This window comes from Corvus brachyrhynchos, unplaced genomic scaffold (assembly GCF_000691975.1).
Source record: "Corvus brachyrhynchos isolate BGI_N302 unplaced genomic scaffold, ASM69197v1 scaffold116, whole genome shotgun sequence".
NCBI lineage: Eukaryota > Metazoa > Chordata > Aves > Passeriformes > Corvidae > Corvus > Corvus brachyrhynchos.
Genome location: NW_008240221.1, coordinates 16119771 through 16134799, shown reverse-complemented (window position 1 = coordinate 16134799; position 15029 = coordinate 16119771). Strand labels below are relative to the sequence as shown.

The window sequence follows — 15029 nt, the reverse complement described above, 5'->3', positions numbered from 1 at the left end:
GGGAGAATATCATCTGTGAGTGTTGAGGAAGGAGGGGAGAACTTCATCTGTAACCTTAAGTCACTGCTGGTTGCAGTGGTTTAGACATACCACATCCAATGGAAACCACATGCCTATTTATTTATTGCAGTCACTGAACACAATACAGAGGCTATGTCAGGAAAGCCTTGAAGTAGCAAAAAAAAATTCCAGCGTGGACTCCACTTGCCAGTCAAAAATAATTGGAGGTGTCCCACACTGCTATGTTTAGAGCCCCTCCAGCCTTCTGCCAGAATTTCTTATTTTATTCTATATTTTTGCTTTCTGCTCTGGGCATTAGTTTGCGTGTAGATTTCTGAGCCCTGTCCAACTTGTCAGCTCCCATTATGTTTCACTCTTGTATCCATCCCACAATATTCTGCTGGTAGTGAGCTGCTGAATACCCAGTCCAGTGCAAGAGCTGGTGATTTTCAAATATGAGGAATGCACATGGATTACTGAATGCTTCCTTGGGAGGCTGCTGAGCCTCTGAGGGTGGTTACATCTCCCAGTGCTCCTCATGCAATATCTACATGCATTTATTTAATCCACCTCTGCAGCTGCTGAGCTTGATCCAGGCTGTGGCTGCATTGTTCTGCTTCAGCATCCTGAAGGGATATCTTGATCAATGTGTTCTGTCAAAGAGAAGATGAGCATTGCCTTGGAGCAAGAGAGGAAATAGAAACATCAGGGGAAATAGCAAATCCATGAAGCACTTTTCTTGTCCTGTTGGTAGACCTAACCAGCAGAAATGCTGGATCTGTTGAGAGATGGTCAAGAACTGAACTGTCAGGATCAGAGGAGGTCTTTGTTCTCTGCCTCTTTTGAGCTGGGTTGACTGGGGGAATTGGCCTTTTTGTTCCTCTGCCCTTACTGCAAACCTCTGCTGATACCTGTTTGCCCCATTCAAGGTACCAGCAGTCAGGTTTTCTCAGCCTGAGACCAAAAAATTCTGCATTTTCTTCAAGGTTTCATGTGAATCCATGTAGCAATCTGAAAATGTTTCCATGGACTTCTCTGGAGTATAAGTCTTTTCATTGTATTGAATTCTGCCATGGGTGTGAGATGCTCAGATCACCAGTTCCTTTAAGCTGTGTTGAACCTTTAGTCAATCTGCAATTAAAAGCAATTCAGCTCACTGCACTTTAGTGATCCAAAAATTAGGCATGTGATCCAAACACACTGACCTTCTGTAGTCGATTAGGCCCTTGTTTAGAAAAAGATTAATCTCAACTGTCCTATATTTTTCTCACATGAGATGTGTTCCCCTCAACAACCCTGTCTTGTTACAGGTACCTTCCTCTGTGGCAGCCAGTCTTTAATGACCTGCATAGAAATTTATAGGCTTTCCTGGCTGTTCCAAGCCACCAACAATAACATTACCTTCCCTACCTATCAGTGTACAAACCTCTGAAGACACCATGCTCCCTGAAAAGAGATGCAAAGGCTCAAGGAAAGCCCTTTTCAAGGATTTGGATGGAGGTGTCCTGGATCTAGAGCCACCTGTCTCTGTTTTCCCAAAGTCAGAATTTGAATGGACACAGTTCTACTCAGAAGCTGGTAAGTGCCCCTGTGCTGGCGGGAGTGTTTGCAAAGCCATGCAGACATTTGAGCCATGAGGTGTGACTTTCACTGACATCTGCAACTGAGGCTGAGGTGATGGTGGTCCCAGTTGTTTGATTGCTTTCCAGGATGGATGTAGTGAATTGTGCTGTAGAGGTCTGGGGTGACTCATTGTGCAGCTCTGTGTCCACCACTTCCTCTCTGCCTTCTTGCAGAATCATTTCACCTGGCATCTTTAGCCCCCCTTTAGAGTCTGATTCACTGGATTGGATGGTACAAAGAAACTCTTCCCTGTGAAGGTACTGAGGCCCTGGCACAGGCTGCCCAGAGAAGCTGTGGCTGCCCCATCCCTGGAAATGTTCAAGGCCTGGTTGGGTGGAGCTTGGAGCAACCTGGGATAGTGGAAGATGTCCTGGGCCATGGCAAGGGGTGGAATGAGGTGATTTTTAAGGTCCCTTCCAACCCAAACCATTCTGTGATTTTATGATTCTGCCTGCCCCTTGCAAAGCCCTCTGAGAGCATTAAGGGACACATGCCATGAAAACACCACATAACTGCAAAATAATGCCAATAATTGGCCCCACAAGGATTTTCATCCACATCCCACAGAGGAGATAATCAAGCTGAAAACCCACTCCAGAAGTTTGATGACCCCTCTGTTAGAAAAAGGCCCATTCTGCTCAGTAACCACTTTCTGAAGGCTCCCACAGCAAGGCTCCATTCTCCTTCTGATTAAAACTCATCTTTCTGATTCCAAATAAACTCTTTAATTGCAAGTAGTGTTCCCTGTGCCTGCTGCTGATGGTGGCCATTTTGCTGTAGAGATGCATAGTTTGTGACTCTGCTGGTATGGGAGACTGATGGGAGGGACTGTAATTAATCCTGTTTTCCTTCACACTCTAAAACTGATTAAACACATGAAGAACTTTAATCTTTAAACAAAATGTGTAAGGTTTTTCCTCAAAGGATCCCACTCTAGCTGGCTGCTTACAGAGTTGATTAATGTGTTGTCTAGATGCAAACACTGATTTTTAGTGTACCTTTACCACCCTAATTATGAATCACATCCAAGCACTAATGCTCTGGCACTATTACTACTTAGCACCTGCATATTAATGACTATATTTACATACAAAACCTGGATTTTATTCAGATTCCCACCATTTTTAGCACATCCTAGCACACAGTCATAGGTGTAAGAGGAATCGCCACCATCTAAATTGCGCTGAGGGTGCAACCTTCACTCCACAGGGTTTATCTCCTTGTGTAATGGAGGTAACATCATATGGTAAATGTTGCCTGCCTCTGAGGCTACCATGAAATTGCTGTGTTTTCTTTTTGCTGCCCAAATCTGAACGGGGGTATTTTTCCCCTTCCCTTCACAAATGTGTGTTAAATTCCTCTGCCTTTCTCGTTCTGACCTGAGGTTCCTTTTGTCTCGAGGTTGACATTTGGAAAAAGGCAGAGCTTGATGATAAGGTGAATTCATGGTTGTCTTCTTCCCTTCTCTCCCTCCTCCTTCTCCTTCTGGAAAGTTGTAGCATTGAGTATTTTTCACAGTGCAATGCAGGCTCCCAGGATAGACAAATTGGGGAAAAATCTCAACTTTCCTGCTCCCACTGATCTTCTGCCAACAGGAACCAGGGCACTTATCATCCTCCTGTTCTGGCCACTGATGAGGCCAAACCTCGAGCCCTGTGTTCATTTTGGAGCTCGTCACTGCAAGAAAGACATTGAGGGGATGGAGTGTGTCCCCAGAAGGGAAAGGAGCTGGGGAAGGGTCTGGAATATAAGTCCTATGAGGAGCAGCAGAGGGAGATGAGGTTCCTTAGTCTGGAGAAAAGAAGGCTCAGGGGGACTCCCTACAACTCCCTGAAAAGAGGGATCTGCCTCTTCTCTCAGGAAACTAGTGATAGGTCAAGAGGACATAGCCTCAAGTTGCACCAGGGATGATTCAGGCTGGATATTAGGAAAAATTTCTTCCCAGAAAGGGTGGTCGGGCATTGGACCAGGTTTCCCAGGGCAGGAGTGAAGCCACCATCCCCGGAAGCATTAAGAAAACCAAGTAGATATGGCCCTTTGTGATACGGTTTAGTGGGCAAGGTGGCATCCATTCAGTCTGGACTTGATGACCTTGGAGGCCTTTTCCAGCCTTAATGATTCTGTAGGACCCAATTCCCCCTTGGCATGACAGTGCTTCAAGGCCAGTGAAGATGGTGGTGTTGTCATACAATTATAAAATCATAGAATGGCTTGGAAGGGGCACTGGAACTGGATGATCTTTAAGGTCCATTCCAACCTGTCTTGGGATGACTTTATGATGTGTATCCCATATCGCTGCCCTATGCCCAGAAATTAATTTCTGTGCCTTTTTATGCCTTTAAACTGAGCCTGAGAGGGGGAAGGAAAAACTGAGCAAAACTTTTTCAAAGCAGTTTGCAGCTTGTTCAAGGTCACACAGAGATAGAAACTTTTTTCCAGCTGCAGCAGGGGAGGGAGGAGGCACCCGGCTTGCTGCTGCCTGGTCAGCTTTTGGCCAGTTGTTCAGTTTCTTTTTTTCCGGAGAGAGACTGAGAGTTGAACATTTTCCTTCCCTGGAATTTCGGATTTTCTCCCTTTTCTACTGGACTGCTTCAATATCAGAGCACATCAGGAGGACTTTCACCTGAGCGCAGAGGGTCAAGCCCCAGCTCCGAGGAGACCAAAGGGAGGACTCTAACATTTTCCCAGGTTTTTTCTCCACAGTGAGAGATTTTTATTATTTAGCATTATTGTCCTTTTCCCATGTGTTTGTTAAATAGTTTTTCTCTCTTTCACTTTCCTTTGAGGAAAATTTATTTTTTCCCAAACCTGGTGGGGGAGGGGTGGTGACCTGCCTTCTCTCAGAGGATATATTTCTAAATTTGGCCAAACCAGTACACAACCCAAACCACTATATGATTTTATGATTCTATGATACAGATGTATATATATGTTCACTTCAAGCTTCCACTTTGGCCAATCAGATTGAAATTACTGTCCCTTACCCATTTCTAGATACTCCAATTACTCCATGGAGAGCAAACAGAAGCACTCAATACACTTCAGGGATGCAAAAGCTATGGAGATGTTTTATCAGAATAAGGAATATCACAAGGAAGAGGCTGTGAGAGCCATAACTGGGCCACAGGGGATCACTCAGAATGATATTAATGCTTCTGAACTCACATGATGTCTTTTATTGAAGGTGCAATTGGTACAGAATTTATGAAAATTATTATTTCTATACCCACTTTTTTTTCCCATTTGTTTTCCCAAACTTTTACCTGCTGAGTTCACTCTTTGCTCATAGACCAAGCTTTTTATTGTGACTTTCTGAAGAAGCAGAATTGTTCACTTCGAAATGAAGTTTTAGTTTTCTGGATAAACCACAGAATTCAGAAAAAAAGAACAAAACGGGAGGGAACAGATCCAAGACTTTTGTTGCTATTATTATTTCTACTGCAAGAAAAAAAGAGTAACAACAAAGTGGGTTTGAGTCCAACAAAGCATAATTACTTTTTATTATGAGAGTCCTTTTTAATCTTTTTTTTTTTGTCTTTCAAATATAATGCTGAAAAAGTTTAAAATTAAATGTTTTCCAACACCCTCCTCCCTAAATAATTTATGAGGAACTTTCAAAGTACTATTTTTCAAATTATCCAAAACAATTTAATGAGTTTAACATGAATTTGTAATTATTTAAATCTCTTTGAGCTGCCATTTTTTGGATGACAAAATGTTTTTCTCCTAAAACTCATGTCTAGAGCAAGCCTCTTGCAAAAGAGCTTGGGGCCAGGCCTGGAGCACTAAATGGTTCCATGATACAGGAAATACCAGAATCATAAGCTGTACAGTGGAATTAGCTGTAAACAGGAGTATCTTGTTGAGGAATTAAGGATAAGTGAACAGTCTGTGTAGTCAACTGATTCCTCTGTCCAGGTTAAAACCCCAACTCCATGAAGGGCAGCTGATACAACCATCCTTGTGCAGTTAAGGCTCAGCCTTTAACACTTATTGCAGTGTTCATAGGACTCTGTTATCACAGTTCCTCACATCTGAAGTCTGTGATGACTCCTAGAGACATTGAAGTTCACTGTCTTCCCTTGGTGGAAATGTAGCCGAGGCCCTGAAACTGGTAGAAGATCCAGCTGTCTCCACTTCTGTTGTCTCCAGCATTGTCATAGAACCATAGAATTTAGAATGGTTTGGGTAGGAAAGGACCTTAAGGGTCATCTCATTCCATCTCTTGTCATGGGCAGGGACATCTTCCACTAGAGTTCACTAATGTCCTCTCCAGTGAGCAAAGAGAGATTGACCCATTAAGTGGGTAATACACAGAATTGTAGAGATGAAACCAAGTCTTTCAAGTTTTAGTCTAGAGCCTGCAGACATATGTTTTCTTCCTGCCGACAGATACATTCTAGTTGTTATTTAAAGCAATTTGGACTGAAAAATCATAGAATCATAAAGCAGACCAGATTGGAAGTGGACTCAAAAGCTCATATGGTCCACCCTTTTGTGGGAAAGGAGCACTATCTAGCACCCTGTACAACTGCATTTTGAAAACCTCAAAATGAGGATGTGATGGAGACTCCACCATGTCCACGGAGAGGTTGTTCCAATAAACCATAGAATCACAGAACGGTTTGGATTGGAAGGGGCCGTAAAGATCATCCATTTCCAACACCCTGCCATGGGTAGGGACACCTTCCCCCATCCGAGGTTGCTCCAAGCCCTGTCTAACCTGGCCTTGGACACTTCCAAGGATGGGACAACTACAATTATAAACAAACAAACAAAAAAAATTAGTTGTGTTATGGTTTTTTTTCCAGTTATTCTTTAAAAAATCCCAGAGAATTTTGTTTTTAATTGACTCAGCTCTAGTGTGAATCTATTGGTCAGAGGACCAGTATGTTGTGGACAAATGAACTTTTTATCTGACCAGCAAATCATTGAGATTATGTTTTCCCATGTCATTTTCAATCCAGACAAATCTAAAACTGTGAAATTGCTCAGTAGTCTTGCCTGCTCTCTAGAGGTAATCAGTACATTTTCTAAATCACAAAGAGGAAAGTGTTTAATATGTAAATGCTTGTCTGAAGCAAGTTATGCAGACATTTAACACTCAATTTTATCAAAAACTCTTGTCTAAAACCCTTTGAAATGTAACACTGAAGTTAAAAGTCATAAATGAATATGCAGAAGTTTGCTGGTTTCATCAGAAATATGATAAAATTTCAGATCTAGGTAAAACCAGTCCAAAATAACTCGGGATATGGGTTGAAGATTTTTGTACAATTTTCCTTCTTCTGGTAACTATAATTATTGAATAAAAATCTCAAATAATAGTTGGGGAAGTGTAGAATTTTGAGACACAGGCCGGCAGTATAAGTTAGGACTAAAGCTGGGTGAAAATGTTGCACCATAAATATTTAATATTCCAAGGACTATGACTAGTCACACTAGCTATGCATAATCATATTCAGTAATCAAAGATATCTGTGAAGAGAATGCAGGTTTGGTAGATTTACAAGGAATAATACAATGCAATATCAGCATTGTTTTCCTCTACAGATTTTTTTGTTGTTGTTGCTTACAAATAGAAATTTGCTTTTTTCTGCAATAAATGGCCCATGCAAAATGGGTTGGAAATAGCAATGGAGGACATTAAAAGAGCTCTTACCAAGCTATTGTTTTATAAAAACCAAACCTAATATGATCAGAAAATGTTTGTAATTCTTAATTTTCCTGAAAACACATCTCTGGCAAAGATTTCAGCAGACCTTAATTAAGTTGAAAAGCAGATAATAAAGTTGGGATGAGTTTTGTAATGCTCATAGGAGAACAAAGTTTAAAGTAATCCAAAGGGAAATTAAGTTATTTTTATATCTTTGATGTCTATGTGGTGGCTCATCAGGGGTGAGATGGTTGAACACACTGAATTAAAGAATTGGCTCTGCCAACTGCAGTACAGCAGAGTGAGGGACAATTCTGTGGGTGGAGAATCCACCAGTTGAAAAGGAGCAGACAATGAGGAATGGCTTTAAACTGACAGAGGGCAGGTTTAGATTAGAGTTATGGAAGGAATTCTTCCCTGGGAGGGTGAGGAGGCCCTGGCACAGGGTGCCCAGAGAAGCTGTGGCTGCCCCATTCCTGGAAGTGTCCAAGGCCAGGCTGGATGGTGCTTGAAGTACCCTGGGATAGTGGAAGGTGTCCCTGCCCATGGGCAGGGGGTGGAACTGGATTAACTTTTTGGAGTCTTCCAATGCAAACCAGTCTGTGATTCTATGATCTGGATGGCACCATGAGACTTCCTTAGGGGACAGCTCTCCCAAGGAAAACCACTCCTCTGCATGACTTCTTTTGGAAAACTGTGGGGGAAGTGAGAAGAGCTGGGGATGTAGCAAACAAGGTCAGCATTGGGGCTGAGGTGGCCATGCCACATCTCCATTTTGAAATACTATAAATTGCTTTCCCTCACACTCACCTGCATTTCAGTCTCTAAAAACCAGCTATTTTCCTTTTGCAGGGATGCTTTTTCCTTAATTCTGAAGCTGGAATGTGTGAGATGAATGACATTATTCATTTTCCATGTGATCAGCATAGAGCAATGTATATACACGCACACACATTATATATCTGCAAATGTACAATTGTATAAACCTATCAAACCTTATTTCCTTGTTCCAATCAAATAAGGGTATCAAATTCTTTTCTCCTGATGAAGCCAAGAAAACCTTGGGCAAACCCAACCATTTTGCACATTTGTTGCTGTAAATGGAGTTTAGCTTTTTGTGCCACCCTTTCTGCTTCTTTTCCAAATTCCTCAGGTTCTTTCAAACAGTCATGCACTGATATTGAGCTGCATAAAATGTAAAATATGTGTACATATCTATTAGGAATGATTATCCAAATGAATTTTGGAAAAACTGATTATGAAGTCAGGTCCCTGACAATGGGAGATAACCTTGCCCCTTAGGATAGCAATCCTTTTTGAAGATGTGCCAACAAATAGTTTGTGCCTACACTTGCTATCAGAAACTCTTGGCTTCTCCTCTTAGCCTTAATCCCTGAGGATAAAAGAGAAGGTTTTTCATTTTCCCAACTCAACTCCTGTATTTAAGGAGCTGTTTAGAAAAATGTCACCATTTTTAGAGTTTGTGAAATCTCGGAGAACCTGTTTCCTTCCCTGGGGTCTCAGTGCCCCCAAAACACCATGTCACTTTCATTTAGGATTCCAGTTATGGATTTGAAACCCACCTCTCTCCCTTTCTGTATACAAATGTTGTCTGCAGCCCAAGCATAACGTTATCATTGATACAATGAGGCTTCTGTTTCAGTGTAGTGGTTCTTAAATTGCGACTCATAAAGCAGTGGTGGTCCATGGAACCTGAATAACTGTTGGACACACCACTCATGGATTTATTTAGGAGCCTGACAGTTAAAGGTGAAAAACATTATTAGGCATGTGGAAAAGAGGAGATTTGTAGAATGGCTGGAAAAGTTGGGTCGCTCAGTCTTGAGGAGAGGAGGTGGATAAGAGACTTAGGAATGGTCTTCAAAAATATGAAAGGCTGCTGTGGAGCACAGAGAAATAAATTGCTCCCAAAGTCTGTGCAATCAGAAATAATGGACTGAAGTTTCATGAGGGTGATTTTAGGTGTTGGGAGGAACTGTTGAAATAAAGACAAAGAAACGTGTGTGTAGCTTGCCTGAGTGAGTTGTAGAATCCTTATCAATGGTAACAACAGAGCCGATCTTTTCTTGAGTGGGTGGAGAATGCACCAAAAAAGTTCAAATGGCCTTTTCTGCACCTATTTTGAAAATTCTGAAAGGATCCCCATGGCCTTCAGGAATCTTTGGGGTCTCACTGATTTATGGGGCAAAGATGAGAAAGATTTGGTAATTAGGACTTTCTAAATGCTTCTGATGAAGACAAAGAGTGACCACTGGGTAAGAAAGAGAGGTGGTCTCCCAGCCCATGTGCTTGGTTCCTGTCATACAGCCTGCCTGTTCTCGTGGAATGTCAATAAGCTTGAAAGGTTGTACAACATGTAAGGGTAGAGATGAGTCCCACAGAAAATGGTGTACAGGGTCTGAGTGGAGTTAACAGCACCAGGGAAAAAAAACTGGCACAGGTTGCCCAGAGAAGCTGTGAAAGCACCATCCCTGAAAATGTTCAAGATCAGGTTGGGTGAGGCTGGGAGCAACCTGGTCTAGTGGAAGGTATCCCTGCCCATGGCAGGGGTTGGAATGAGCTGATTTTTAAAGTCCCTTCCAACCCAAACCATTCTATGAATCTATTCCTTATCTGGGACCTCTCCTCAAAGCTCAGTTGCTCAGACAACCTTCATATTCTCCCAAGGAACTGTTTCATTCTTACTTATCATTCCTGCCTTGGTGATGCCCACAAATCTGAGTCAGTTGTTAGGTTTTATTCCTACAATATACCACCCAGAAACTTTTCCAGCATCTTCTGAAACAATCACAGAGAATCACAGAATGGTTTGGTTTGGAAGGGGCCTTAAAAATCATCTATTTTTAACCCCTTGCCATGGGCAGGACACCTTCCAATATCCCAGGTTGCTCCAAGCCCTGTCCAACCAGGCCTTGAACACTTCCAGGGATGGGGCAGCCACAGCTTCTCTGGGGAATCTGTGCCAGGGCCTCACCACCCTCACAGGGAAGAATTTTCTCCTAATACCCAATCTAAACCTACTCTCTTTCAATTTGAATCTATTCCCCCTTGTCTTGTCACTCTATGCTCTTGTCAATATTCTCTCTCCATCTTTCTTGTTGACTCCCTACAGATACTGGAAGGCCACAATTAGGTCATCCCAAAGCCTTTTCTTTTCCAGGCTGAACAATCCCAATTGTCCCAGTGTTTCCTCACAGCAGAGCTGCTCCATCCCTCTGATCATCTCGGTGCCTCTTCTGGACTTGCTCCAACAGGTCCATGTCCTTCCTGTGCTAGAAATCCAGGGTTGGAGGCAGCTCTCCAGCTGGGGTCTCACCTGAGTGGGGCAGAGGGGCAGGGTCACTTCCCTTGTGCCGCTGCCCACGCTGCCTTTGATGCAGCTATTGCAGAAGCTGCTGATATTAATAATCAAACCAGAATGTGTCAGGAGAAACAGAGGGAAATGGAGAAGTGAGTTGCTCCAGTGAGGCAGTGATGGAGCCGAGGACAGTATCTACATGGAACAGCCTCTCCAGGCTTGCTGGCTGTTACCTTTAAGGAGGCAAGATGGTTGTGTTTATGCAATTGAAAAAAAAAAGAAAAAACAAAAAGGAAAAAGAAAAGAAATGTGAATTGCATCCTACAAGCATAACTATATTATTTCCCTTAGATCTTAGAGACATATCTATAATCCAACCAAACTGCTGAGTGGGAGTTTGTGGAGCTTCACAGGGGAAGCACTGCATTTTGCAACAATTAATTTTGCAGAGGAAGCAGCCCGTTTAAAGACGCCTGCAGCAGTCACTAAAATATGTGTTGTTTTTCAAGGCCACCAGACACACAGTTGGCTAGGTTGGCTAATAAACAAAACAACAACTCAAAAAAATCCAGCCTCGTGGGGTTTGCAGGAAGAAGGGATGAGAAATAAAATGAATAATGCTTACCTGCTAGGGGTGGGTGAAGACTGTAATTGTTTAGCCCCCAGCAGATCCCTGCAAGGGTTAAAAATGACAAAGATATTAGTTGGTGACTGCTAAGATTGTTGGTTTGAAGCTTTGGGCAAAACACAGACTGTTATTTACCGGACTTGGTCGATTTACTTCTTAATGCAATAATGACCTGTGAAATGAAACGTGAGCTAGACAATTGTTCCTCATTGTTTCCAGTAAAACATCCTTTCATACCCCATTAAACCACCATTACTTCCATTTGAAAGAGAAGCAGGCACAAACACCAAGGGATATCTCTTTTCCTCTTTTCCTCTCTTTGCGGGACTGATCAAGTCCTGTGGACTGAAAAGCAGCTTTCTAACCTATTTTAGAGGGTGTTGGGCATTTTGTGTGGGACACATTTCTGAATGAACACCGCAGAGATCTGCTGGATTGGCACCCAGTGGATCATATTCCTGAGTTTTGCAGAATGTATCAGTGAATCTGGCAAACACAGTCAATTTATTGGTATTTATACATCAGGTCTCTGTCTGTTTTTTTAGGCTGGCTTTCTTCAAGCATGAGGTTTATGTGATTGTGCAGTGTATGTGCAGATATATGTGTACATAGTTTCCCTCCCAGTCCTTTTAAACACATTTTTAATTTTAAATAAATGTAGTCGACTGATAAGTCCTCAAGGTAATAGATTCCTTCAGGTTGAAAAAAGTTTCAGTCTGTGAAGAAAAACTCTATGAGTGAACCTCTCTGTCCCTCTAAAGTTGGTTATCCCTTTGGAACCCGTATCTTAGCTACCAAGAAATGTTCTCTGGAGAGAAACTCCAGTTTTGTATCTCAACTAAAGGAAAAACTTTTGCACACTAGTTCATGCCCAGGAATCCAGCCACAGCTCTGTAGTAAAGCACACAAAGTTCCACTTTGCATGGAACTGGTTTTTTTACCTCCTGATTCTCCTCTGCTGTGGCATTGAAAGACGCGTTGACGTGGCACTGAGGGACATGGTTTAGGGGGGCTTTGTGGCGTTACACTTACAGTTGCACTTCATCTCAGAGGTCTTTTCCAAAACCAAACCTCCACAACCTTCCCAATCAGTAACCAAATTGTCTCCTTGGTGCCGTTTGCCCTTACCTGAAACCTAGACCAAGGCCTTTAATCAATTCTTTGGCAGGTGTTGCCCACCTGCAAGGAGGTTACCATGGATCAATGCCCTTGATCCAAGAGTACCACTGATTTCATGCAATCAGTTTGACAGCCCATACTGTAACATTCCATCATATTACCTGCTTTTCACTTTCTTCTACTTTTATATTTAATTTTATTTTATACTCTATACTTTTATGTTATTTTCTACAGTAGATGCCTTTCTTTTTCCCTGATAGATTTATGCCTGGAGAAAGATTTTGTCTGAAAGTTTGCTCTGAAATGCTGTTCAGCTGCAATGAACAAAATGAAGCTTTCTTTTGATGTGTGTTAGAAAAAAAATCTCTAAACTCTAGAACCTATGGGCTTGCGGTAGAGGTTGAAGGTTATCAGGGAAAAAATTCTGTGGCCAGTGAATTATTTTCTATCCACGGTCTTTGTGAAAAACTGTGTCCAGAACTATTTATGAAAATAAACTGCTGAGATTCATTATTTTTTCATGTTCTTTGAAAGATCTAAGCCTTGTCTATCCCTTGTGAAAATTTCAGTTCCTGCTCTGCTGCATTGTTTGAAGCACAGACATCAAATGCTTTCCTGAGTATTTGGAGCCTCAAATCCCACATTCTAGTTCCCTTGCATTGCATCTGCTAATTAACAAAAGAATTCTGGGCACTTTGTGACCCTTGTTGCTGCCCAAGGGCTGTGTTCCCAGGAGGCAAACATGTTGTGTCCTGACTTTACAGACTGCATTGGGCAGGAGCCAAGGGATTACACAGACTCCTCTGGGGTGGAATGGAGCAGAGACCTCCAAGTTTAACCAGCAGCAAGTATGGCATCCACTGAGAAAAAGCTGGTTGGGTTTTGATTTACCAGCCCTGTTATTAAAGCACCTAGCACAGTTTAGCTTGTGTAGCGTTGAGATTTTTTTTGTGTGCCTATATGTGACTCAGTGATTATTTATAAGATCAAGTTTCATTTGCAAAAGAAAAAAAAAAGTGGAAGTATTTAATTGCAATTCTGAAAAGAGATGGAGAATGAGAAGTGCAAAATCCCTTGTCATGCATAGGAAGTGCAATGACCTGGGAAAACTGCTGTCTTTTTTCCTTTCCGTCTAATTCTTCCTATGTAGCCCTGCTCTGATTCAGAGCGAATCACAACGATCTGTTTGTGTGTATGCAAACATTTGTGTTTATATACACACAGGCACTGTCCTCACAACTGCTCTTGGGAGCATTTCATCATTTTTTCCTCTTATCTTCCAAATATTAGCATTTAATGAAATACACATTTCCTTCATTTATCTTGAACCTACTCCAGGGCCAGCAAATACCAGAACCTCAAATGTTATGACAGGATAGATTCTTTATTGGTTTGTTTTCTTTTCATTCTTTCTGTTTTCACTGTGATTTTTAATTTTTTTTAAAAGATTATAGACCCTTGTGTTCCAGCTCAAGGAACCTGGCTTCCAGTAGAGGTACGCAAGTATGTCCAAAAAAATGTCCCTGAGACCCATCCAATGCAGACAGCTGTGCAGCAAACAGGAAATTGAGGAAGTCAGGTTCATCAGAGACACAGGATTTCCTTCGTGGATGTTTCAGATAAAGCATCTTTAATTTTTCCATGCTGGATCAGTGCTGTAAAAGAGCCATGAGAAAAGCAAGGGAATTATCGCCCTGTGCTTTGATGTTAGGGATGTGAAAGTGTAACTGAAATACTGGATCTTGTGGGGGCCATCACACCTTGGTCACGTTGACATGGCCTCTTCCAAGCAAACTCTGACTTGTCTGTCTGTGCTCTGGGCTGGCAGGACATGAATCAGCTCTGAACCAGGAGAGTTGTGTCACTGTGACACTGAAGAGCAGGACTGCTAAGGATGTCTGAGCAACTGAGTTTTGAGGAGAGGTCCCAGATAATGAATATAATCATAGAATTATTTGGGTTGGAAGGAACTTTTAGGACCAGCTCTTTCCACCCCCTGCCATGGGCAGGGACACCTTCGTCTATCCCAGGTTGCTCCAAGCCTCATCCAACCTGGTCTTGGACACTTCCAAGGATGGGGCAGCCACAGCTTCTCTGGGCAACCTGTGCCAGGGCCTCACGACCTTTACAGTAAGGAAGTCACTAGATTACCCTGTGAAATGAGGTTAATTCTTTTTTTTCCCCTCCACTCATTAGTTTGTAATGAATCTTGACATTTCAGTGTCAGGAACTACAGAAGTGTCTATGTAGCATCTGGTATGGTGTGATTCCAAATGAGTTTCAGTCCCTTACAAAACACTGGGAAAAATTACATACTAGTAATTACCAGTGATCCTGTGGCATTACTAAAGCAGGCAAGCACTTAGATTTTGCCTGTGTGACCTTAGCTTGCCTTGCTCTCCTCTTTGTGCTTCTAAGTTTTGACAGTCTTTGTCTGCTTTGACAGACTTCATGATCACACTAACAAGCAAGCAGTTTTGACTCATTTGGCCCAAAATGTAATTGCTCTGGAGATGGTTCAGGGCTGTGTGGCAACACATGTTTGTATAATAGAGAAGGCTATGGGGAGACCTTCTTTTGGCCTCCCAGTACTTAAAAAGGAGCTTTTAAGAAAGACTGGGACGGACATTTTAGCAGATCTTGCAATAGGACAAGGGTTGATGGTTTTAAACCAGAAAGTGGTT

General features: G+C 42.2%; 1 protein-coding gene across 1 annotated transcript in view; it reads left to right on the top strand.

The window, feature by feature from the left end:
* The window catches only part of PKHD1 (polycystic kidney and hepatic disease 1 (autosomal recessive)), a 237153-nt gene that overhangs the window by 167803 nt on the left and 54321 nt on the right, over positions 1-15029 (top strand). Inside the window, exon 59 of the mRNA XM_017745072.1 lies at positions 1418-1578. Coding sequence (XP_017600561.1) covers positions 1418-1578 — 161 coding nt within the window. The remainder of the gene's footprint in view (positions 1-1417; positions 1579-15029) is intronic.